The sequence below is a fragment of the Mustela erminea genome, chromosome 14, assembly GCF_009829155.1.
Source record: "Mustela erminea isolate mMusErm1 chromosome 14, mMusErm1.Pri, whole genome shotgun sequence".
NCBI lineage: Eukaryota > Metazoa > Chordata > Mammalia > Carnivora > Mustelidae > Mustela > Mustela erminea.
In genome coordinates, this window is record NC_045627.1 from 80,814,243 (window position 1) to 80,839,524 (window position 25,282).

Consider the following 25,282-nt stretch of genomic DNA (forward strand, 5'->3'; position numbering starts at 1 on the left):
GCTGCTTTCAGCCAGCTCTCCAAGACTTCGGCTCCATTTTAGGCAAACCCACTCAAAGCCCCTCATGGAGTACAAGTCTCAGAAACAGCTAAATTAATCCCAGAGAAAACTGTTTCCTCTTCTGCTTCTGCCTAGGATTAAAAAAAAAAAAAAAAAGCCAGTAAAGAATGCTCTGTGTTTAAGCTGTAGTTGTGGTGGAAAGCAAAGTGAGCAGAGGAAAAGATACATAAAAAAAAGCCAGTAAAGAATGCTCTGTGTTTAAGCTGTAGTTGTGGTGGAAAGCAAAGTGAGCAGAGGAAAAGATACATATTTGCTTTGCATTCAACCTTCAATAAATTTCAATATTTATTGAATATGAACTCTGAGCCCAGCCCTGTGCTAAGAGCTTCAAATAGGAGAGTAAACTAGACACTGACCTGTGAACTTGAATGTCCAGCTCCTTCAATAGGAATATTTCTAATGGTAAATTGATACACTGGCATTTGGATTGTATATTAGTTTAATGTGTGCTTACTCAACTGTGCTTTTTCACAAAATTGAGTTTTTGGGTTTCAGAGCTGACAAGCAGACCAATGCAAATGAGAAACATTCCACTGGAAACGAATGATCAGGAGGCCATTCCCGCATTTTTTTCCAAAAGGAGTGACTTGAGGCAGGAAGAAAGGTTCCAGGATAGTCTCTGAATTTGAGTTGAAAAATTAGGTCCAATATTAGTTCCAAGTGTTAAAAAACAAAACGCAACCGAGTAAATTGGAGATCTAACTGGCTTTATTAAAAAAGATTCATGAACCAAGCAACATCCCATCTAGCAAACAGATGCTCTGAAGAGTGGTACAAAATGGAAGGTTTATATTATAAGAAGGAGGGTGGAGCAACAAAGGAGGAGGAGGAAGAAGAAGAAGAAAAAGAAAAGGATTGTTTTGGGCAAGATCATCTTCCCTTATGAGGAAGGACAGGGGTTCCTACTTTGCAAATAACCTCATCTTCCTTTGGGGGATAGAGAAGTCTCAAGCAACAGATTACCTCTTTGTGCTTATCAGAAAACTCCTGATTGATGGGTTTATTTTTATTTTTATTTTATTTTTATTTTAATTGAGGGGTTTAGACATATTTCTGGGGGAGGTGGAAACTGAAATTAGGTTAGGTATTAAACCCTGGCCTGGTTTGGTGACTTGATCTGGTCCAAGTAACACCATTTTGACCTGTGGTTTTCTTTTTAATGAAAGCAACTTTCCAGAATATTTCAGGGGAAGCGAGTGAGTCTGCCTGCCCACGAATCTGAAATGGAACCTCCTCCAAATTCTCCCTCTGGGGGCACATGCTCTTCTTGGGAACTGCTTGGTTTAAGTTACAAGCACAACCACCACTGAATCAACCAAAGAATTTTTCATGGTTGGACTTGGCCCCACGTCCCAAATGAAGGTCAAGATTTAAGATAGCCAAGAAACCATCTCTACCATAAAAAGGATCCAGACCCAAAAGAAGGCAATTTGTCTTTAGAGTCGTTCAATGCAACGACAGTTTGAATATTTGAGATGCAGAGAAGCACGGCTGACGCAATCTTTTTTTAGGCTTCCGAAGAAGACAGGTGAATTTCTATTTGTATTTGCCTTTTCTCCCCGGCTTTGTTACGGTGTCAGATCAACATTCCGGAGCTCCTCTCGCCCTTGAAAAAAAGTGATTAATACGTACTTGAGGGACGCCAGTGTCCCCAAGTTATCAGTGTATAAGGGAGCAAAGTGGAGGGTGTGTGTGCGAGACTCTAGTTTAAAATCCACGACTTTAAAGGCTCGCGGTGGCTTTGTTGTTATAGGAAGGAGCGGCAGCAGGCACCCGCGCGCAGTCCCAGTCCAGGGAACACCCACTCGGCTCCACGCAGAGGGAGGGAGTTTGAAAACCGAAACCGGCCCAGCGCTCACCGACGACGCCCTGCCGGCCACCCGCCCCGCCAACCAGTCTCGGCCCGGGAACACCCGCCGGGGCCGCTGGGCGGCGGAGGAAGGGAAGGGGGGGAGGGGCGGCCGGCCCAGGCCCCGCCCCGGCCCCGCCCAGGCCCCGCCCCGGCCCCGCCCCGGCCCCGCCCAGGCCCCGCCCCGCCCCGATTATAGCCGATGACTCAGGGCGGAGCTCCGCATCCAGCCCGCTCGCCGCCAACTTCTCTGGATAGGACCAGAAGTTTCTAGCCGGCCAGTTGCTACCTCCCTTTATCTCCTTCCCGGTTGGCAGCGAGGAGGCCCTTTCCAGACACTTCCACCCCTCTCGGGCCACGTCACCCCCTCCTTTAATTCATAAAGGTGCCCGGCGCCGGCTCCCCGGACACGTCGGCGGCGCGCACCGCTCTCGATCCGGCCGCGGCCAGCGAGCGACTCGGCGCCTGGAGGCCCGGCACCCCACGACTCGGCTCCCCGCGACCCGGCACCCCGGCGGCCGCCCCTCCGGGCAGACCCCGACCCAGCATGAGCGCTGCCACCCACTCGCCCATGGTGCAGATGGCGTCCGGCAACGGCGCCGGTGACCCCCTGCCCCCCGGCTGGGAAATCAAGATCGATCCGCAGACCGGCTGGCCCTTCTTCGTGGACCACAACAGCCGCACCACGACGTGGAACGACCCGCGCGTGCCACCCGAGGGCCCCAAGGTGAGCCAGCCTGCGCCGCGCCCCGGCCGGCGGCCCCCCTCGACGGCGAGCGGCAGGGGCGGCTGCGCCGGGCGGGGCTGCGGGGACCCTGGGCGCACCTGCCGGCGGACGCCCGCGCCCGGCGTCCTGGTGTTGGCAGACCCCGCTGCGGTCTGCCCTTGGTCCGCGTCGGGGCGAGGGGAAGGCCTCGGGGGGGGGGGGGAGGGGAGGGGACTCCCTCCCCGGGCCACGTTTGGTTCCCGGGGGTCGGCCCGGGAAGTGCGACCCGCGCGGTGGCGCCAGGTGCCGTTCCGCCGGCCGAATCCGAGGGGCCGAGGGTCGGGTGGCTGGGGCGGCCCAGGGGCCCGGAGGGACGGCCGGCCTGGTCAGCTTCGGAGGCCCGGGCCAGGCCCCGCGGCGGCTTCTGCGGCCGCTCGCCCACCCGGGCTGAGGTCCGGGTTTCGCTGCTGTCCGCGCTCGGGCGGACGCCGCGGGGGCCCCTCGCAAGCTCGCGGGGTGCTCTCGAAGGACTTTTGCCTCCTCAGTTTCCTCACCTTGGTCGAGGGGCATCTTGACTTTGTTGTCTCGGGCACAGAGTGACTCAGGGGCTGATGTAAATACATTTGTCCCCCTTTTTGTATCTGCAGTTAAAATTGTATTATTGTTTGAAACGGTTTTCCGTAAGAATACATCCGGTATGATTTGTTGAAAATAAGTTGTTCTTCTCCCAGGCAATTTCTAAAGATATGAGACTGCCTCATGGTTGACCATTGGCTTAAGACATTGCCTCACACTGGCATGAAAGAATTTTCTTTTTTTAATGACATCCATTCCCTTCCTCGTTATGGTATTAAGATACCTAGGATTAGTTTCTAATACACAAATAACTAATACAGAAGTACTTTTGTGAACGCACCAGAAGTATGTCTCATTTACATATATGCAAAGTTATATGCTTTTTAACTCTTAAGAGCATGAAAGTTTGGAAATAGAAATTTGGAATCAGTAAAAAAAAAAAAAAAAGAAATTTGGAATCAGTCTGATTACAGCTAAGTGTGCTACACTTCCAATTTTCTATAAATTTGAACTATTTTATTTTATTTTAAAATTTTGTTTATTTATTTATTTGAAAGGCAGAGATCACAAGCAGGCAGAGAAGCAGGCAGAGAGAGAGAGTGGAGGAAGCAGGCTGTCTGCCGAGCAGAGGACCCTGGGATCATGACCTGAGCGGAGGGCAGAGGCTTTAACCCACTGAGCCACCCAGGCGCCCCTAAATTTGAACTATTTTAAAGTAAAAAGCCTGTCAAGAAAGAAATATACTTAAAGAAAGGGTCCTGTTATGCTGTCTGGGCAAAATTTTTTTTAAAAAGCCATAAAGAACTGGTCAGTTGTTTTGAAGATTTAAAAATTCACAAAATTAAAAGTACATTATAAATAATTATTTTAGGAGAAATATTTGTATCATCCACTTTCCTTTGTATGCATTTTTTAAATTAAAAATATTGTTGAGAGCCTGGTGCTCAAAATTGAGATGTTGAACATTCATCAACTTACATTTATGAGAAATTAATTGTATATTTTTATCTGAAAATTAGTACAAGAGTATGTAATTAGCCAGGATGGGCATAATTATATATACTTTTTTTGTGTCTGTTCAGCCCATAATTGGGTGAAACTGAAGCGCATTTCAAACCAGTCCTGTTCCAGTGTTCTGCATGGATGTAGATTTTTGGTGTGGTGTAAAACTATAATTTCTCAAGTCCTCCTTTATATAGAGACAGGGACTGTCAGAATCTGCCAGCACCCTTTGTTGTGAGTGAAGGTCAAGTTTGAACATAGCTACTGTAAGTGTAGCATATACCCAGATTGCCAACACTTTGTTTTTAGAATAAGACTCACCCAGCAAGCTGAGATCTTTGTGTACCCATCCAGTGGATTGGTTAGGCTGTGGTTTCATAAACCTTTTGAAAGGGGAAAAAAACAGGTTGAGTTACTATTGTTGTTGACAAATAGAGAAAACAGCTTCTAGATCAGGTATCTGATGCCAGAAAAATGGATTTGAAAATTAAGTCAGAGTTTTGAAAGGCCCACGAAGATCTTTTTAGCTCATCCTCTTCCTTTTACAGAGAAAGAAACCCAGATAGTTCAAAAATGTTTCCAAGGGTCACTCAGCAGGTGCTAACAGCAAGGAGAGCTACACCAGAAGGTGCTGATAAGAGGCAGGGTCTCTGCTCAGAAGACGGTAGAAGTGTCTAGAACTTTTGTGAAGCTGTGAACCGTGCTGGCTGGAATATTTGGTTGTCTTCGTGTCCTCCTGGCCACCAAGTGCTGCGTGGCTGACTTCTGTGCTATGATGACTTGGATGGTGATGACTGGATGTGGTAACTCAAGAGACGAGTTCTCTTTACCAGGTTAACTACCGGAGGTTTGCCAGCATGGTGCCAGAATTGAAGGAGAGAATAAACATTCAGTTCATTGGCTCTTTGGGCTTCACGGTTTTCATACCTGTGTTTTGAGATGCACAGAACGTCTGGATGACTAATTCAGTTTCACTTCCATGAATGGCATCTTCCTCCGAATGAAATACAATGGAAAATCCTTCAATATTGTTTTATATTAGAAACTGGCTTCTTAATGCATAACAAGAAGGGGCCCTGGCATGAAACAAAGGGCGATTTTGGAGGAGCTGAGCTAAAAGGACCCTCTGAACCTCCTTATCTTCAAGAGGAGATGCCATCAGTCAATAAAGCGCCATTTGTTAAGAATGAAAAAACAGAGGAAGCCCTTTTTTGGCAGAGGCTGGGAGTGTGGGGGAGGGGAAGACCGCCTCTGGGCGTTTGCAGTCTAACCTTGATGGTAAAGGAATGGCTTTCAGGGAAAGGAAGGGACTAGAACTTCGTGTTTCACTGAGTCTTACTCTCTGTGGTTTTCCAGTTGGTCTCCCACAGTGCCCTGAGGTAGTTAGAGTGACACTCTGTCCCTAGTTTTACAGAGAGGGCAAGTGAGAGCAAGTGTCTTGCCTTTTGTTGAAGAGGCAGGGCGGCTACAGGCTAAGACTTTGGGCTTGATCCAGCTCCGCTCCAAGCAACTGGACCTCCCCACCTGCAGTCTTCCTGGATGTCGATTTTCTGAGCACGTGGGTTTGCCACTAATCTCCTGGCAAGTTCGTTCCGGTCCAGGCCCCTTCCCTGGCAGAGAGGTTGGCGCTCACTGAAGATAGCAGCCGCACCTCCCTGTTATCCCCCGGACCAGCGGCTTTGGGGTGCTGTGCTGCTCTCTCACAAACCTTCCTGGCACCAGAGGGAGACCATTCTCGCTTCACGGGCAGGGCTGTTCTAGCTTTGCAGATCTTGGAGGTCACTAGCACAGATCCCCAAGGCCAGCAGTCTCCTGGAAAGCCTTTAAGAACGTGGATTGTCAGCGGGGTCATCCCCCTACCTGCCTCCCCACCCCCCATGTTGAATCATATTTCTCAGGATGGGGCCCAGACATCTGGGTGTCAGAGAAGTTTCTCTGATGATCCTGATTTTGCCAGACTGGCATTTGGGAGCCACTGGTGATCCCATTTTGTAGGGGAGGGGAATTGCAAGTTAGTGCCCACCTTCCTGCAGATAGGCCCTGGAATTCTACAAGCTGTGCCTGCTTAACATCTAAGCTGCAGATCCTTTGCCTGAGGCCCCATCGTCCTTCTTGGTCCAACTCCCCTTGTACCTGGCTTGTGCAAGTGTGAATATGGGGTGGCATTGCCCGGAGTCTGACTTAGGGCAGTCCCGAGACCCTCCTGTACCCCAGAGAGAAGTGAGCCAGAGCATTTCCTTCGTGCTTTGCCCTCCCACCAGAAGCTCTTCATAAAAATCTGACCGATTACACTTGTGTCCTAGGAGAGAGATGGAGAAATGTCCTTTCCGAGGAAATTGGAAACGTTTTGACTTATGACTGAAGTAGGGAGACCCATTTATTTTCTGCTCCTGGTTTAGCAGAGCCTCCTGAATTTTCTTAAAGATGAGATCATTCTGCTCTTTGCAGATCGATTGCAGGCTCTTGGGCCTCTTAGCAGAATCTGAGCACGATCAGGAGATAAGTGGCCATTCTCTCTCCTTTGTATTTTCTAGCAAGTTGTATGATGGGGGAACAAATTCTTTGCAACTGATGACAGGGATTTGTTGGGGGTGGTGGTGAAGAGCATGGTCAGAGGCCTCAGATGTCCAGCTCATCCAAGACCTTCATTTTACCCTCCAAAGAACAGGCTGTGTTGGGCTTATGCAAGAACTGAACATAATTCGCCCCTGTTTTGTAGGGTAGATTTGCCCTTTACTAGGCTAAAGCCAGTACCCGGGAGCTGTGACGGCATTTGACATTAGCCAGGGCCAAGGAGGGCTTAGCTGTCTGATGCTCTTGGGGCTAGTTTTGAGGTAGAAAGCTTCAGACCACCTAAGGCTTCATCAGCCCTGTCCTCCTGTCCTCATTTTTGGAATGACACACAGTCAGTCGCCTTATATAAGGCACTCTACATGTTTATTAGTTCCTCTTGACCTTTTTAAATGGTCTGGTGTTTATCATCAAAAATAGGAAACCATGAATAACCCAAACCCACTCTTTCTCCTTTGCATTTTTGCTGCTTTAATGTTGCTCTTAAATACTTAAGAGATCTTACACAGGAAAACTGGGAGCAGAAGACAAAGGCCTTGCTTATTAGGAACCTCTGAGTACCCATTAGTGCTGATGAGCACTGAGGAAACCTCTGTCGGCCTGATCGCCTGATTGTGCAATTCCCGAGCCCCTCCCAGCTCCCCACTGCTGGTTAACCGAGTCTTGACTCGGGCTCCTCTTCGGCCTCCGATCCCAAACTCGCAGCTGGACTTCTGAAGCTAAACCCCAGAGCCTGTCCTTTGCAAACGTGGACCTTGCTCCTCACTGCCCGCCTGACCCTGTGTGACTGTATGGGATGTCTGGTGTTACCAAGTCTTCACATATTTCTGAGAAGATTTCTTCAGAGGCTTTAGAAGCCAGGCAGCTTGCAAAAGCTTCATGAGAGAGAATTTCTTTAGGATAGAGTGGACCTTATTGTTTTCTTGTTTATCTCTCTATACACACACACACACACACACACACACACACACAGCATGCATGTGCATATATACCTATGCCAAATGCTGGGTGGGTACTTTACAAACCTTATTTCTTTAAATCCTCAGAACAGCTAAGATGAAAACTATTAGATGCATTGGAGGCCTGTCGGCTGCGGCACCACGGAAAGACTGTTGTAGCCAGAGGTTTTACCCTTACCTGGGGCAGCGGGGTCAGGAGGGGTGACAGATAATGTTGCCCCCCTGTGGGCCTGGCTGCTTCTAGAACTCCTTTATGCTCGGAGCATCCCAGGCACGGCCCCAGTTGGTTACAGACCACTCGTTTCCTGAGCCTGTGTCTGAACTTAGGAGATGGGCCCAAGTCTCCGTTCATTCATTCCATGTGAAAGTTCCTGAGCTCCTGCTCTCTGCAAGTCATGGTGTTCAGTGCCTCTGGAGGACAGGTCTGTCTCCTTCCATGCCATTCTCCGTGCCGCATTTCTGACATGACCCTCTCTCCAGTTGGAAGTGGGCCGTCTCTGCTCCAGACTCCATGTTACTTTGATTGGAATCTTTCTTCCAAAAGGTGCCACTTGTCTGCTTTGCCTCGGGCTCTAATCCCCATGGGCTGAGAGTTGGGCTTGGGGGGGGGGGCGAGGGGACTGTCCTCTTTCTGCCCCTCAGTGCCTGGCAGGGTCTCCAGGCTCAGTAAATGGTTCTCTGCAGAGAAGGGTAAAACCCGGGCCGGGCTCCGGAGTGGACAGGCTGGTAAAAGGAAAGCCGCCCTTATTGCAAATTGAAGTGCAGGCTGGAGCCCAGAGTTAGTGGAAGTTGCTGGAAGCCTTCTGTTGGTTTTTAAGCACTGAAGTGTTGTCCTGGGCTCCCCAAGGTCCCGCAGGGGCAGGTTCCTTTTTACTGCATTTCTAAATGTTCTCTTTTGCACAAAGGACTTTAGTATCGATTTCCTAAGTCTAGAGAAGATTTCCTCTAGTCTGAGTCTAGAGAAGCTCTTTTTTGTCCCCACCAGCGATGAGCATCTTGGAGCAGATGAGCTGGAGAGGCCCGGAGCTCCCAGCAGCCAGACGCCGCTAGCGCCCAGCTGCACAGAGAGCAGCCTCAAAGGAGTCTGTCTCTCTCTCTCTTTCCCCATGTGGCCGGCAGTAAGACCAGACGGTGCACAGTGAGCCTTCTTATTCACTGTCCGTTCAGAAAAGCCCAGAATTACAGATTGCTCACTGCCTCCGTCAAGTGCCTGTAAACGGAGTGGCTGCCCCAGAGCGGGGTCCCCAGCAGCTGAGGGGAGACTCGCCACCGGTAATTCCCGAGCATCCTGGTGGAGAACAGCCATTTCCTATTTTGAAATCACATCCTCTGTGTTCATGAAGGTCCAATTGTAGATTTCCACCCCCCTGTCATTTTAAAGATTCTTCTTGAACCCTGGATGGATGAGTGAATAGTTAAATCCAAACAGCAGGAGGCTAGGAAAGAACTTATGTGTGCAGAAGACAAGGCAGCCATATCACTTTTTGAATCTTCCAAATTCATCCCACAGACCCTGAGTGTCGAGGGGGACCAGCTCTCGGGTCAGCTGGAGCTGGGTTTTCTCCCTCCGGAGGCCCCATGCGGGGCGCTAGGGGCTGTGGTGACTCAGAATTGAGCGGAGCGCCGGCCCTCGGCCCTCTCACAGGCCCTGCCTCAGCCAGGCAATGACTCAGCACCAAGCACTGGCTCCCTGGCCCAGAGCACACTTGAACTGAATGTTCCAGGTCTTGAGCCTCAGCCCAGCTGGACCGGGCAAAACTAAATGCTTTCTCCCCTGCTGTGGTTTACCCTGGGAAGATGAAGAATTTGAAGACATCAGCCACAATTACTATGACAGATTCTATAGGTGGGGAGGGAATAGTGAAAGGGTTAACACATCCTCAGCCTCGACGTCAGACAAACCTGGGATCTGGTCATCTCAGATGAATCAGCCATCCTCTCTGAACCTCAGTCTCCCCTTCTGTCAAATGGGAACACCACCTTACCTGTCCAGCAGGACTGCGAGGATCAGGGGTCTAGTGCCTGGAAAGTGACGAGTCAGGGCCCGACCGGACATGTGTGTTCAATCCGTGGACAGAGTCACAGCCTCTGCTGTGAAGTAGGAGGGAGTCACCACGTGGCAGACACATCTGTCTGGACATGGGTCTTTTGGCTCCCAGGGAGGCTTCAAGTCTTTTTTCTCAGAAGCAAGCCTCTTACCCCCGTACTACCTAGCTGGCTATCTTTTGACTAGTGCCTGGATGCCCTCAGCACTCTTCCCCGGGGTTCTCATGCCCCACCTAATTTGGGGACAAAACAGTGGGTAGGGAGGGGTCAGATGAAGGCTACTGGGCCTTCTGGAGCCTCAACCAAACTGGCAGCGCACAGCCCCAGCCAAGTTCATCCCTCAGCGACGACAGGCCAGGAGATGCTGTTTCCTGGCCTCTTCTGCATGGGGTGGTGTGTTAACCCTTAATCTTGACTCCCGTAGGGGAGTGTCTCCCTCCACATCTCTGAACAGACCCCAGGGCTGTTGCTAGGCAGGAGTAAGGTGCCCTGTCGGTGTTGTGGGGAAACTGAGTCACGTTAACTAGGCGCATGGCTTTAAGGGGTGGAAATGTCACTGCAGCTGGAAGGAGGAGGGGGGTTTGCTACTTGCCACCACCCCCGTGGGGGAGTGTGGTTGTTGGAGCAATGCCTTGAGTAGCTGCACAGGGTGGGGAGGAGCATCCCCAGGAATTCCCCTCAAGGAAGCTTCCCTTGGTTAAAGGGACCCTTGCCCTCACTGCGGTTGGTGAATTGGAGATTTGTGTGTGTGTGGGGGGGGTGATTTTGTACAAAATGTGTATCTAGGGAAGCCCTGCATCCTGATACCAACAGACACTTGCAGAGCTGGTGTCTAGCAGATGGTAGAGCCTCGTGATTGGTCAGCATCCTGCCGTATGAGACCAGACCTTGAGGATCCCAGGGAAGAAGCATGAGGGGCCTCTTTATATAACTTCAGTTTGCTTCCTGATACGGAAATGTCAGGTGTTTTTCCATCTGTGATTCCTGATTTCAGATCCTTGGAGCAGGTGTCCCTGCTCCTTTTTTCTGAAGAGGAACTAAGGTTTTCATTTCCCTGAAGCCTTGAGTTCGGGAGCTCGGCATCGGGTGACTGGGGTTCTCTCTGGTAACTGCCCTTGTGACCTTGGGCCACACCTGCTGCATGGAATCCTTGAGGAAGGCTCTAGAGGGTGGGGGAAACAGGGAGCTGAAGACCGATGCCGAAATGCCAGCCGTGGTCTTTGGTGCCTAGTTTGGAAGGTGCCCACACACCCTGCTGGGGGGACACACTGAGATGGTTGGGGAGACACCAGGGGGAGGTTCTGCTCCCGCACAGATCCTCCTGCCCTGGCCTGGCTTTCTCACTAGGTTTTAGGGGCAGGAGTGCAAGGAGCCACGATCAGTGCAAGTTGAGGGTGGATTGGTCCTTGGGGCGGGTCTCTGCAGAGTGCTGGTCTGGGGCTTCTTGGAGCAGGATGGGAGTTTAGGGCTGGGCCCCTAGAGTGTTGGCTGTGTTCGATTCAAGATTGTAAAGTATCAGATACAGTTCCCAGCAGAGAAAATGGCACCCTTGCTAATTCGTGTCCTTAAGACTCTCAGATAAAGGGGCTTCTGACTCTAATAGGCTTATTACCGACTGGCGAGACCACTGAGGTTTTAGGCATTGTACGCCCTAGGCTCCACCAACGAGAATATCCGGGTCTATCAGTAACCATTTGTGGAATAAAGGAACGTGATTGTGTAGGGCTTGGGGTGGGCTCAGTTTACAAAGCCTTCCTTATGCCTCATTTCACTTATATTTTGCAAAAATGCCTGGGGGCTGTGGGGATTTTTACAGCTGGAGAAACTGAGTCTCCGTAGCCGGCTGTCCCGTCTGAGGGCACAGAGCTGGTGAGCAGCAGTGGGGGACACCGGAGCTGAGGGTGACAGCTTGAAACCCTGGGCTCACTCGGGCTCATTCCTGCTTGTTTGGACACAGCTGCAAAGAGAAGAGGCGTTGATCCGATAGAGAGCTTTCCCCACTAGGAGCACATCGGGACACCTGTCTCAGTGACCCCAGGATAAAGTCTGTGCTCTGGTAACGGGCAGTGAGGTCCAGCCGCCAGCCGCCCTGTCACTGGGCTGTGTCCAGACATTGTAGTGAGCACAGATTCTTGTCTTACCAGCAGCGCCGTACACGGGCTTCTGAGGAGAAGGATTTTGCCTGCTGGTCAGAGTTTGCCGGGTGTCCATTACATGCCCAGACTTGGCCGGAGGGAGAGACCCTTCATCATGGTGCGGTGGGAACTGAGTTTGGCTGAGGGACCCATCCGATGGGCAGTCATACTTAATTCATGTTGAGGACCCGAGCATACCGAACAGAAAGTCTTGGAAGGATGTTGAAACTCAACTGTGCGTGCTTTAGAAGGAAGTTTTTCTTTTGTTTTGTTTCCTGCCTGCTGGAAGGGAGCCAAGCTACCTAATTGCCATCCAGGCCATGGATACATGGGGACCTCAGGATTCCTGCTTTCCTCCATCTTGTTTTCTTTGGTTTAGAAGTTTTTGTTTTTGAAGTTATATTTGTTTTTGAAGTTATATTTGTTTTTGAAGTGACATTAGTAAAAGTCAACACCCGACAGTTGTGAAAGCTCTTCTGGCCTCAAAACCCAATTATAGGATGTGTGTCCTACTTGAGACTCCAGGGCTGTGGAGGCGGAAGTGCTCTGAGGCAGCCCTGAAAGTTAACCTCCGCTCCTCGGACCCCCTTGGCTCAGCCCACCCTGGTGGGACCTGTGACTTATAGGTGCTGAGAACACTTTGGAGAGTGCTTTGCCATAGAGTTGGAGGTTGACGGGGGCTGTTTTCAGGGTTCAGAGGCCACTCAGTGAACGGGGAGCCAATTGTGGATAGGTCAAGGCAAACCCTGCTCCCCGGCTGTCCCCAAAGCCATGAAGTGCAGCATCTGGCCCGGTGGTTGGCATAGGCCAGGGTAGCTACCCAAGGGCTGGTGTTCTTGCCCTGCTTTCAAGGCATTGGGAGTCGTCGGGTGCCAGGGTGGCACAGTTAGTTAAGCACCTGATTCTTGGTTTCTGCTCAGGTGTGATCTCAGTGTAGTGAGATCAAGCCCCAGGTTGGGCTCTGCACTCCGTGGGGAGTCTGTTTGAGATTTTCTCTGTCTTTCTCTCTCTCTCTTTCTTTCTTGTCCTCTGCCCTTCCTGCCTTTGCTTGCTCTCTCTCAATGAATAAGTCTTTAACAAAAAAAAAACAACAAAAAAACAAAAACATAAGGCACAAGGAGTCCTTCTGGGGGTCAGTGGCCACCTCTTCACTTGGGACATGAAACATTGGGACACTTTGAATCCCAGTGACTTCCATTTCGATTTAACTGAACACAGTTAAGAGTGGTCATTTTTAGATTTCTGTGACTTCAGCTTTTCCTTGTTTCTGAGCTCTATGTAGCTTTTTAGAGCTATAGGGGACCTTGGAATAAGCATCATGGAGATGCCAGAACAGGACAGAACTTCACATGGATCAGTGTTTTTCAGTGAGGTCCAGGTTGGGCTTAGGGTCTGCATGTTTATGCATTTTCTGGGCGCTCTTGGTGCCGCCTCGAGTCTGAGAACCACGGCTTCATGGAGTATCTGGGCTTTGCCTTCATTTTACAGCTAAGGAGAGTAAGGTCCAGAGAGGGGTTTATGAGCTGCTTATGTAACACACATCTTTAGGGGCAGATCCAGGATTAGGACTGAACGCCGTCTCTTTCCACATCTCTTAGCTGCCCCCTTAGTGCTCACATTGTTATTAAAAACCAGCAGCAAAGCTCTGGTGCTCTTAAGTGTGCTCGTAAGCAAGCAAGACTTGCCTATGTCCAAGGTCTCACCCAAGCTCAGAGTCTGACCCCAGGCTTCTCTAATAATAGTACCTTGCACTTAACAGGGCATATTTTGGCTCATCTGGGGTAATTTTCTCAGCTTTTTATCCTGCCATCTCATGGAGTTGTTGAGTGCCCTGAGATACATCTCAGGGTTTTACTGTAGTGCAAAGCAAGGGAGAAGAATGGACCAATTCATTTTATAAATGAATGTAGTGAGATAAGCAGTGAAAGTCTTGTTTCCTAATCAGATCTCGTAATATGGATTCCTGACGTCTTTGCCCCAAGATGATGATGAGCTGAGCTGCCCTGGGAAGTAGTTCCTGGAGTGCTGTCATTATAGCTAGAGAAACTGCGGGGCAGACGATGAGGAGGGGAGCACCTGCACTGGGGCCTGCCTGGTCACGTGATCGGGGCTCGTTCGCGACCCCCACCTCCCCACCCCCCCCACCCCCCCCACCCCTGGCCCTGACACCAGGAGCGGTCCCTGGTCCCCACTGAGGTCAGAAGGGGGCAAGTCATGGGTCCTGCCTCGGGAGTGCTGCCCTTAACCAATAGGCTTCCAGATAATGCTGGAACTTCTTAGGGGATTGAGGAGGCATGTTCTATTCTGCGAGAATCATGAACTGTAATATTTGTCTCTTTTACTTTTTTCATTTTATTTACTAATTTTTTTAAAAGTAGGCTCCATGCCCAGCTTAGAGCCCGGCAAGGGGCTTGAACTCATGACCCTGAGATCAAGACCCAAGCTGAGATTAAGAGTTGGACGCTTAACCGACTGAGTCACCCAGGCTCCCCATTTTTCTCATTTAAAAAAAAAAGTGTCTTTTTTTGTTAGATTGTGATGAAAAGCACCCTAGAAGGCAGAATGGGCCATTGAACCCTTTCCGGTGGTGCTTTCTGGTTAGTCAGCAGGGAAGCATCTGCTGCTGAGAGGAATCTGCTGGGAGCCAGGGAGGCTCGCGGGGGAGGGGCGTCAGCGTTCCTCTTACAGAGCTTCGTCTAGGTGGGAGCTTCGTTGCTGGTTTAAATTATTTATTCCTGTACAAGTGCTCAGTCTCGCACTCTGTAAAGCCGATGTGGTTTTTCTGCTTGCCGCCAGCAGGGTTTTGCTAAACAAAACCCCAGTCAGAATGGGACAGGAGCATTCTTTTAGATGTGAGGCTTGTGGAGAGACATGGGGTTCTTTACTAAACGGGTCAACTCATTCAGAAGCCAGAGTGCAGCGCGTCAGCACGGCTAGAGGCCGCCCTGAACCCTTGCAGCCGTCCGCGCCATCGCCCCGGGAACTCCAGGCTCAGGACTCGGTTTTGGTCACGGCCCTTCCCCCTCGCTGCTGCTGTCCTGCCAGCCACGGAGGCCTCTCCGTTTTCTCCTCCTGCTCCCTCCCTGGGCACCTTCCCTTTCCAGGCTGTCAGCCCCCGCAGTGCCTGCCCTTCCTTACCCTCATCCCGGCCTCCTCCCCGCCTTTCCCCATCGTCCGGGCTTCTCCTTTCGGCTCCTTCTGTCTTGCCGAGGCCTCTCTTGTCAGCAGCCCTTGGACCGTGGATGTGAGGCCTCTGCACTGTGGCCTTACTTACGTTCATCAGCTCAGCACTGACCGTTCCCTCTGCTGCTGGGGAGTCCAAGCAGTGACCAGCGCTTTTCTCCACCCACCACACCATCGAGACCGGGCACCTCTTCCCAGACCCAGGCGGCGTCCTGGCTCCAGGAGGCAGGCCCCGCTGTCCCCTCCTCTGGCCGGGAGGAAGGTCCTCCTGCTTCCTCCCTCCTTCCTGCCTGCTGGCCTTTGCCTTCCCCTTACTCTTGTAGCCGTACAGAATCGATTCAGTGAGATGCATAAAGTGTGCAGCTCTTGGCAGGCCTGGCCGGCCTTCTGGATCCAGGGGCTTCCCCCAGGAGGAGCCAAGCCTCAGCCAGGTCCATCTAAGGTTTCCAGGCCCTGGAAGGGGCTGAGCTGGAGGCACAGCTAACAGCCGGCTATGCGGGCCTGGTGGGGTTGGCAGCCTGCCCCTGTTAAAATCGGATCGTGCGGGTGGAATGCGGCAGGGGCTGGGCGGTGTGGGGTTCCTGAAGTGTGTGCTTTGATAGGTTTGTACGTATGTATCTGCCTGTTCACCACCTTGCAGAGAAAGAACACTTCCGTCCTGCCAGAAGGTTCAGCACCCTCCCAGGGACTCCCACTTCCTACGGGCGGCCCCTGCTGTGACTCTTCCGTCAGTTAGCCTTGTCCTTGGGTTTTGATTCCTTTGACGCTTTGTGGTCTGCGCAGCACAATTGTGTGCCTCTCTAGGACAGCCCCATCCTAGCTAGAAAAGCCCATGCCTGTCCCCTACTGACAAAGCCTCCCATGCTTTCTGGCCGGTTTTGCTTCCTGTGTGTTTCCTGCTGTCTCAGACTGTCTCGTAAGCCCCTATTTGGCAGGGATCGTGCGTGGCTGGTCTGGTGAGCCCACAGTACCCAGCATCTGGGTAGCTAGGTGGTCACCAGGAGGTGGTGGGTGGATGAAGCCTTCCTAACTGCCCTGCCCGAGGACTGTACGGATAGCTGAGGCCTTCTGTATGTGGCTGGGAGGGAATGGTGAGCCCCCAGGCAGCAAGCAGAGAAGATGCCCAGGACTTGTCCGGGCCCCTGCTTCAGGCTGGAAGGAAGGGCGCCCCGGCGAGGGGATCACATGCCGAGATGGCGGGTTAGGAGTCGGCACCGAGTAGCGCTGGGTGTCCTCGGTGCCTCTTGCTGCTTCCCTCCTGGGGCCCATCTCCCAGCAGGAATTGGCTTCTGAATGGGAGGCCTAAACCCACGGCCTGTTCTTGGGTGACCTGAGAGCTAAGCAGGCTAAAATAATGCCGCCACCCCGAACACGTGGGTATTCTAATCTGAGAGTGCCTATCTGCTTGTGTCCCCAAGGACACAGCGACACCTTTGCCTCTCCTGTGTGCGGGAGGCCCGGGGCAGCAGGAGGGAGGTAGTTGACAGGGTCTGAAAGAGCTAAATTCCAGGCCCCACCACCGCTGCCTGTTGCACACAAACACAGAAAGAAGGCAAAAGCACAATGGCCGATCCCTCACAATGCAAATCAGCTTTCCTCACTTGTGACTGGTTCTGCAACAGTGAGAAGCAGACCCTGCAGGCTCCCGGATTCTCAGGCTTTGGCATTTGTTTGCAGTTCGGAGAGACACGTCCTTCAGGAAGGATCGTTCTCCTTCATCGTTGACCTAGCCAGCTGTGTGTGGGCGGCACAGTTCCAGAGTCCTCCTCTGCAAAGGACCGTCTAGGAGGGTCAAGACTGGACGCCTTGGGGGTCCCTGACTTTGGCTCTTCAGCCCCTGGTGGGAAATGACATTGCCCTGTGAGGGACTGACGGGCCTTGTTGTCTGAAACAAGATCTCTCTCTGTGGTACATCTGGAACTTGGCCTTCTTAAGGGTCCCAAAATAGCCAGGCGGCTGAAGGGACAACTTCCCGAGAGGACAGGAGAGGGACCCCAGCCACTCCCCGCCAGAGCAGCCTCTCTTGGCGTCATCGGACCAGCATAATTCATCCTCCGTATTTGTTCTCCTGCTGCGCTGCCTGTGTGTGCCGTATCTCCCTTTCTTGCAGCTTGTTCCGAAAATGTCCCCGGGTAGGCGGCCTCGCCCCACTGCCGCCTCTCTGCAAGGATGTCCAAGCTGTGTCCTGTGTTTGGGTCCAGCACAACCCTGTGTTGTTAGGAAACGCTAGGACCTTTGAGGAAGCGGGGAAGCCGGCAATAATTTAGTGAGTTGGACTTGACTCAGCCTCGCGCCTTCTGATCTGCGTCTCTGATTTGGGGGCAGTCAGTGGCTGTCCTGCATGCTGCTGCCAGCTGTCACCCGTAAAAGAAACCTGTCCGACCAGTTTCGGAAATTGGGGCCTCCCTGTGCTTAATGGACACCGTGGCTCGCCTGCTTTCTCTGGATGCCCCGAACTCGTAAACTGCTGCCCGTACGCCGGCCTTGTCGTGGAGGGGATATCTGGCAGACACAGGGGTGCCTGCCAGCAGCCTCACCCTCTGGGCTCAGCTGGCACGGCTGATGCCGGAGGTGGGGGAGGGGCCCAGGATCACTGGGGAAGATGGCACTTAGCACCATGTTTTTGCCTCTGTGGGGTGTTTTCTTCCCAGGTCCTAACCAGACTGTTTCTCCTTTCTGTGTTGCAGGAAGCACCGTCCTCTGCAAATGGCCCTTCCCAGGAGGGCCCCAGGCTGCCCGCTCGGGAAGGCCACGCCGTGTACCCGCAGCTCCGACCAGGCTACATTGCCATTCCTGTCCTCCACGAAGGCACCGAGGGCCGGCAGCCACGCCCTTCCTTTGTCTGTCCCCAGCCAGGAACACAGCGATTCCGAACCGAGGCGGCCACAGAGGCTCCTCAGAGGTCCCAGTCCCCTCTGCGGGGTGTGGCGGAAGCCACCCAGCCAGATAGACAGTGTGGACAGGCGGCGGCAGCAGCTGCGGCGGCCCAGCCCCCAGGCTCCCACAGACCTGAGGTAAGGACAGCGAGCCGGTGTGTTCCAGGGCCGGTCCCAGACTCTGGGCCAGACACCTGCTAACACGCAGGCATCTGGGCCCTGCCTGCAGCAGCAGAGGTCACCCAGCAAAGACAGCGTGACCGCCCGCACAGCGTCCCCCAGCATTTCACAGGTGTGATAGGATAAACTGCTTGGTCCGAAGGCATGAAGGCGGAGGGGCGGCATTTCTGGGACTGGAAGCCTGGCCTCCGGCTTCCTGATCTGCTGCTCCGCACTCCGTGTCACAGTCGACTGCTTGGAGCTGTGCTGATAGGAAAACAAGGCTGCATACCTGCCCACACAGTGTCCCCTGGTTTAAAAGGAACCCAAAGGGGCACCTGGGTGGCTCAGTCAGTTAAGCGTCTGCCTTCAGCTCGGGTTGTGATCTCAGGGTCCCGGGATTGAGCCGCATGTCGGGCTCCCTGCTCAGCAGAGAGCCTGGTTTTCCTTTTCCTCCCCACTTGTGCTGACTCTCACTGTCTCTGTCACTATCTGTCTCTCTTTCAAATAACCAAATAAAAAATAAATAAAATCTTAAAAAAAAAAAAAAAAGGAAAAGGAAAGGAGACCCAGAGTAGAGAAGGGATGTCAGCTGTTCAGCTGTTCGCCGATAGGATTTTATTTACGCCTGAAGCCCATGCTTCAGTACACTAATCACCAAAGAGTATTTTTTTTTTTAATATTTTATTTATTTATTTATTTGCCAGACAGAGATCACAAGTAGGCAGAGAGGCAGGCAGAGAGAGGGAAGAGGAAGCAGGCTCCCTGCTGAGCAGAGAGCCCGATGCAGGGCTCGATCCCAGATCCTGTGATCATGACCTGAGCCAAAGGCAGAGGCTTAACCCACTGAGCCACCCAGGCGCCCCAACACCAAAGAGTTCTTAATCCAGTTCTTAGCTGGGATTTGAGGGCCCGTGGACCCCAGTAGGATTCCCAAGCAGTAAGCCCTTCTGGTTTTGCCATCTGCAGCCTCTCTGGTTGTGTCCCCTGTAGTGCTGGTGAGCACGGATGCTTGCTCTGTCTGTGCCCAGAGTTAGCCTTGCCTCCTTTGGCTCTGTTCTTTTCCTGTCTTGAAGGAGTACCTGTATTTGTAATATTTTTGTTGTAAAAATCAGAAGTGACACATTAATCAGAGAAATCTGAACAGGGTCCTTTGAAGCCAGCTGGGGAAACACCCACCTATTTTTCTAGGTGGTCGTGGGCTGGCCTGCTTCAGGCCACGCAGGATGTGCTGCTCCCCGCGCCCAACACGATCCCCTGGGGTTAGAGAAAGAGGCGACGTCAGTAACAACAGGAGTAGCAACAACACAAGCAGCACATTGAGCACTTCTGTGCATGGCCCTGGGCTAAAGCATGGCCACAGATGGTCTTACTGAATCTTCAGCTCAGGAACCACGGCGCATTTTTTCCCATACTTTAGATTCTCAAAAGGCTATCGAGGGGCGCCTGGGTGGCTCAGTCAGTTAAGTGTTTGCCTTTGGCTCAGGTCATGATCTCGGGGTGCTGGGATCAAGCCCCCCCATGGGGTTCCCTGCTCAGCGGGGTGTCTGCCTCTCCCTCTGCCCCCCAACTCCACTTTATGCACTCTAATTAATTAATTAATTTTAAAGAGACTATTGAGCTGGCAAGAATTGGAATGCCCCTTGGCTCTAGAGCCCTGAGTGCTAGCGGTACATTTTGGAGATGGAAAGGTTTCAGGTAAAAGGTCCGATTGTGTTATCCTGAGCAGGCACATGAGGGAGGCAAGGTCGGAGCTCCAGGGCAGAGGGTCCCTCATGCCTCTTCTCTCTGTCTTGCAGCAATCCCAGTCTCCAGCTGCTTCGGACTGCTCGTCCTCGTCCTCCTCGGCCAGCCTGCCCTCCTCCTCCGGCAGGAGCAGCCTGGGCAGTCATCAGCTCCCCCGGGGCTATATCCCCATCCCTGTGATACACGAGCAGAATGTCACCCGGCCGGCGGCTCAGCCCTCCTTCCACCAAGCCCAGAAGACCCATTACCCAGCTCAGCAGGGTGAATACCAGACCTACCAGCCGATGTACCCCCGGGTCCCAGGGGATGACTGGGAGCCTCGGCCCATGCGAGCAGCATCCCCATTCCGGTCCCCTGTCCGGGGTGCATCCAGCCGGGAGGGCTCTCCGGCCAGGAGCAGCACGCCAGTGCACTCGCCGTCGCCCCACCGTGTGCACACCGTGGTCGACAGGCCTCAGGTATGGAGTCGGCGTCCACAGCCTGGCTCCGGCAGCGGCTCTCCAGGGGCCGAGGAGCAATATGCAGGCTCTCTGGGCCCTCCGTGGGTCCTAACTGGCTCACACCTGTGTTCCTCAGGGAAGTGAGATCTGGGAATTGGCCGGTCATGCGCCGAAGTGCAGGACGGGTGCTGGGAACGCTCAGTACTTCTGCAGCTTCTGCTCATGGGTCACCGTGGCTGCCTTCGGGACAGAACCTCCGCTGCCTGAGGACAAATAGCTCGGCCCCATGTCTAGTGTCACTCACACACCGGGGACCCGGGCACCTTAGTGCCCACCACATTTTTTCAGAGCCCTTGAGACCCCTTCCACACCCCAGCCCCAGCCTCGTCTCTAGTGTCCTGGGCAGCTTGTCTCCTTTCTCCCAGATACCCCTTCTCCGCTCCGCAAGCTCTTTCTGTTCATCCCACCTCTGTGCCTTTGCTCATGCTGACGAAGCTCCCTGAAATGCCATCACAGCCCAGGTTCTCCCCGCCCTCCGAGGGACCAGCCAGTCTTGCCTCTTCTGTGAATCCTCCTCCTTCTCCTCATGGCATCCCCTCACAGGCCCTCATGGCTGGGTGTGGGTTACTCCGTGCATTCCAAAAGCGTTCATCTGTTCAGCTCTGAGCTTAACGACAGGGACCTGTCTTCTGTCTCTCTCCTTGGGGGTGAAGGGCCACGTTGTCTGACTGATGATGGGCGGGCTGGCCGGGAAAGCTTCCAGCCTGGTGAAGTCCCAGGCACAGACCTATTCATCCTTCAGGGGCAACTTGTAGGGCACATCCTGGAGGAGGAAGTCATTCATTTTCACAGCTTATAGTGTAGCAGAGCCTTGAGCAGCTCTGGGCCCCCCAACGTGAGCAGCGGAATTGGTTCTCTGCCACAGTTTTTAGAAGGAAAGCCCCTCGTAGGCAAATACGTGGGGTGTTTTACTATAAATGGTGATAACATCCTCCTGTTTCTTTTTTTAGCTTCTTTATTTGGAAATAATTTCAACCGTACGGAGGAGCTATAAGAATCATGGCAAGAAACCCAGTATATCCTTCATCCGCATTCACTGTTAACATTTTGCTCTGTTTGCTCTGCCATTTCTTATTTCAATGCATGTCGTCCATGTGCTTCGTTTGTGGGACATTTAATTGTGGATATTGTGCCCTCTTATCCATCAATAATTCAGGAAATATTTTCCTAAGAAAGACCTCATTCATAACCACCGTCCAATGATCAGAATCAGGAAACTTAACATCCTTATGACATTGCTGTCTGATACCCAGTCCACTTTCAGATCTCCTTGATAGTGGTTTCCCCATTCCAGGAGCTAATCTAGGATCATGAGCACTGTATTTAGGTATCCTTTCTCTTCAGTCTCCTTCAATCTGGAACAGTTCTTCGGACTTCTTTTGCTTTCGTGACCTTGACATTTTCAGAGTGTATAAGCCGTAGAGCAACCCCTCTTGAGAGTTTCTAAAGTCATTTTTATTACTGAGAGATCATTTTAAAACTCAAAGTGGGGTGTGTGGCTGGTCCCTGAGTGGTAAGAGCCAGAGTTGAGGACATCCACATTGGCAAAAGAGGTCTGGTGGCAAAGGGGGTTCTTGGCACTCAGATGCCTACATAGCAGCAGCCAGATCCTAACTTGGGCTCAGGAATCCCAGGAAAGCATGTCCATGTGCAGAGCCGGAAATGCTTCCCCTCGTGTCTTTCCCGCATAGATCCCAGAATCGGTGAAACAATATTTAGTCTTTTTTTTTCCTTACCCTTGTTTGTGGTGGCCTCCCTTTTAGCGTTTGTTCAAAGATCTCTTTTTGAAGGTTTGCAGAGATTTGATTTAACAACATTATAGCGGAATTTAGTACTTTAAATCGGGAGTATTTTAGAAACCATGTAGTCTATTCTCCAGTTGATGAAATGAGGATGTGTGAAATTTTTAAAGGGGCCAAACACTTGGCAAAACACTTTTGGCAAAAATACGAATTAGGAAAGCTATATGCACCCCTGTGTGTATTGCAACATTATTCCCAATAGCCAAGATACGGAAGCTGCCCGAGTGTCCATTGATAGATGAATGGATAAAGCAGACATCGAGGGCGTATACATTGGAATATTACTCAGCCACGAAAAAGAATGAACTCTTGCTGTTTGCAACAACACAGATAGACCTAGAGGGTATCTGGTGAAAGTGAATAGTTGGTAAAAGAGAAATACCGTATGATTTCACTCATACGTGGAATCTAAAAAACAAAACAAAAGAGTAAACCAGAACACCCCAAGCAGACCCTTAAATCCAGAGGATAAACTGATGGTTGCCAGTGGGGAGGCACATGGGAGATGGGCAGAATATGAAGGGAATTAGGAGGTACAGACTTCCAGTCACAAAGTCACAGGGATGAAGTGAGGTGTAGGGAATACGGTCAGTATCAAGAGAACGGACGACGGTTGTGCTTACTCAGGTGAGCACTGCGGGACGTGTAGAACTGTCAGGTCACCAGGTTGTGCTCCTGAAACAAACAGTGTCGTCTTGTCCACTCCACTTCAGTCAGGAAAGGGGGGGTGGGGTGTTCACTGAAATGCTGGGAGAGCCAAGATATTTGTTTTAATTACAGCTCATTCTAGAAACTACTGCTTGTAGTTACCTTAAAAAGCATCTCGGCCCATGTAGCCAGGAGTCAGTGCGGGGACACATGGCCGAGTGTTGGCTCAGAGGAGCCCCGCAACATCCTTCCAGAGCTAACTATTTCGAGCATCGGGCTTATTCTCAGAAAAATACATCAGTCTGGGCAGAAACCACGAGGCTGTCGTAGATTTTAAAAAAGAGATGTGGGACTGTCCTCCCCGGAACAGAGACAGTCCCCCTGGTGGCAGGGAGAGGTTGTGGCAGTTACTCCCCCACGGCTGCCTCGCCAAGATTCTGAGTCATGCAGGACTTTGCTTGGAACTAAGCTAGCTCGGCAGTCCGTGAGGTTTTGGTGAGCAAGTGGTCATTTTTGAAAACTGTATCGGTTTTGTTTTTGTTGCCCTAAGAATACCATCTACAGAAAAGTTCAGTGAGCGGTAACAGACGCATAGTCCAGGGTGACGAATGGAAATGAATGGTTCGGCCCCGTACATGATCAGGATGTTTTCATTCTGTAACTGTATGTGGCTGACTTCGAAAATCTCTGCTACTGTTAAAGCCCTTCCCCAGTTTTCTTTCTCGTCAGTAGTACTCGCTATAGACAACCGCCTGGGACTCTCAGCCGGGTATTAAAAATATCTTTGTGTCCTTGCCTCTTTTCAGCAGCCCATGACTCATCGAGAATCTTCACCTGTTCCCCAACCTGAAAACAAACCTGAAAGCAAGCCAGGCCCAGTTGGACCAGATCTCCTTCCTGGACACGTCCCGATTCAGGTGATCCGCAAGGAGGCAGACTCGGTACCTGCCACCCAGAAGCCCCCACCCGCCTCGGAGAGGGTGGAAGTCAAGGTTCCGGCGGCTCCGGTTCCTTGTCCTCCCAGCCCCACCCCGCCTGCTGTCCCCCAGCCCCCCAAGAATGTGGCTGCCCAAGATGGGGCAGCCCCCGGCCCTGCCCCCACAGAAGCCACACCTCCCAAACCAGCGGAAGCGGAGGCGCCCCCAAAACACCCGGGCGTGCTGAAGGTGGAGGCCATCTTACAGAACGTGCAGGGGCTGGAGCAGGCCGTGGACAACTTCGAAGGCAAGAAGACGGACAAGAAGTACCTGATGATAGAAGAGTATTTGACCAAAGAGCTGCTGGCGCTGGATTCGGTAGACCCCGAAGGACGAGCTGACGTCCGTCAGGCCAGGAGAGATGGTGTCAGGAAGGTTCAGACCATCCTGGAGAAACTTGAACAGAAAGCAATAGATGTCCCGGGTCAAGTCCAGGTTTATGAACTCCAGCCTAGTGCCCTTGAAACCGATCAGCCACTGCAGGAGATCATGGAGATGGGTGCCATGGCCACAGACAAGAATAAGAAAAGTGCCGGAAATGGAGAAGATCCACAGACAGAAAGCCAGCAGCCGGAAGCCAGAGAAGCAGCAGCTGCAAACCCAAGCAGCACTGACACCACAGACACAGCTGGAAACACAGCTGCCCCGTAGTCCCCGCCACACTCAGCAAACCCCAGCGCGGGAGCTGCTGGTGTGTGTTAAGGAATTTTAAGTTGCATGCATTTCAGGGACTTTAAATCAGTTTGTTTTTACTATTCGTAGGCACTTGGTACACAGTAACTTGGGTGGAGGCCAAACACACTAATTAAAGGGCTAAAAGGAAAATGATGCTTTTCTCCTGTATTCTTATTCTGTACAAATGAAGAAGTTGCTTGTTTCAGAAGTTTAACCCCACTGCTTATTGTTGGGGCCCTTTCTGTACATGGGCATCACGTGTCAGCCGTGGTTGTAAGCTGTCTTCGTGGGGCTCTGGACCGAAGGAGCTTTTTGGCTGGTGGGTGGGGTGTTGATTTCCCATTGCACAAATATGGAACCCATTTTCCAGAAACAATGCCCTTTTAATGGGATGACTCTCTTCATCTCAGAGCTAAAATAGCTAACTTCAAATAGAATAAAATGTACAAGGAGCCCTAGGAATATCTATATGTTGGATGACTTTAATGTTACATTTAAAAAAGGAAAATAAAGTAATAATATAACTCAAGATGGTTTTTGTGATTTCTGAAGTTTGGAGGAGCGGCAGCATCAAGTCTGGGTCTCACTGGCTTCAGTAACATTCCGTGGCAGCTGTGTTTGCAGGCTGGCTCTGGGATCCACGAGCTCTCTCTGAGTCCGGCTCGTGAGAGAACAAGTGACCATCACGTTTCATCCTCAGATCACAGATGTGAACCAGGAAGACTCGGGGCTGTGCACCCAGGGGATGGGAACGTCGCTGTTCGGATTAGCCCAGCTTGGGCCGCCCCAGCAGCATCCTTGCTCACCTGGCC

At 51.8% G+C, this 25,282-nt stretch overlaps 1 protein-coding gene across 3 annotated transcripts; it reads left to right on the forward strand.

The window, feature by feature from the left end:
- Positions 1 to 2,107: 2,107 nt before the first annotated feature.
- Positions 2,108 to 24,999, forward strand: BAG3 (BAG cochaperone 3). Of its 3 annotated transcripts, none has more exons than XM_032312624.1 (4): positions 2,108 to 2,636; positions 17,775 to 18,101; positions 19,922 to 20,326; positions 23,628 to 24,999. In XM_032312624.1, exons 1-4 carry the CDS (start codon positions 2,457 to 2,459, stop codon positions 24,444 to 24,446), a joined length of 1,731 nt encoding a protein of 576 aa, XP_032168515.1. In that variant the 5' UTR covers positions 2,108 to 2,456; the 3' UTR covers positions 24,447 to 24,999. The 3 variants fall into 3 exon arrangements, with proteins under 3 accessions (XP_032168515.1, XP_032168514.1, XP_032168517.1); XM_032312623.1 differs by having other exon boundaries at positions 2,110 to 2,636; positions 23,625 to 24,999; XM_032312626.1 differs by lacking the exon at positions 2,108 to 2,636 and adding an exon at positions 17,399 to 17,560 and having other exon boundaries at positions 23,625 to 24,999.
- The last annotated feature ends 283 nt before the right edge of the window (positions 25,000 to 25,282 follow it).

Excerpts from the sequence above, each read along its gene's own strand:
- BAG3 (XM_032312623.1), top strand. The coding sequence starts at position 2,457 with ATGAGCGCTGCCACCCACTCGCCCATGGTGCAGATGGCGTCCGGCAAC. Across the intron at positions 18,102-19,921 it reads CAGGCTCCCACAGACCTGAG|CAATCCCAGTCTCCAGCTGC; the intron begins GTAAGGACAGCG and ends TCTGTCTTGCAG. Across the intron at positions 20,327-23,624 it reads CCGTGGTCGACAGGCCTCAG|CAGCCCATGACTCATCGAGA; the intron begins GTATGGAGTCGG and ends GCCTCTTTTCAG.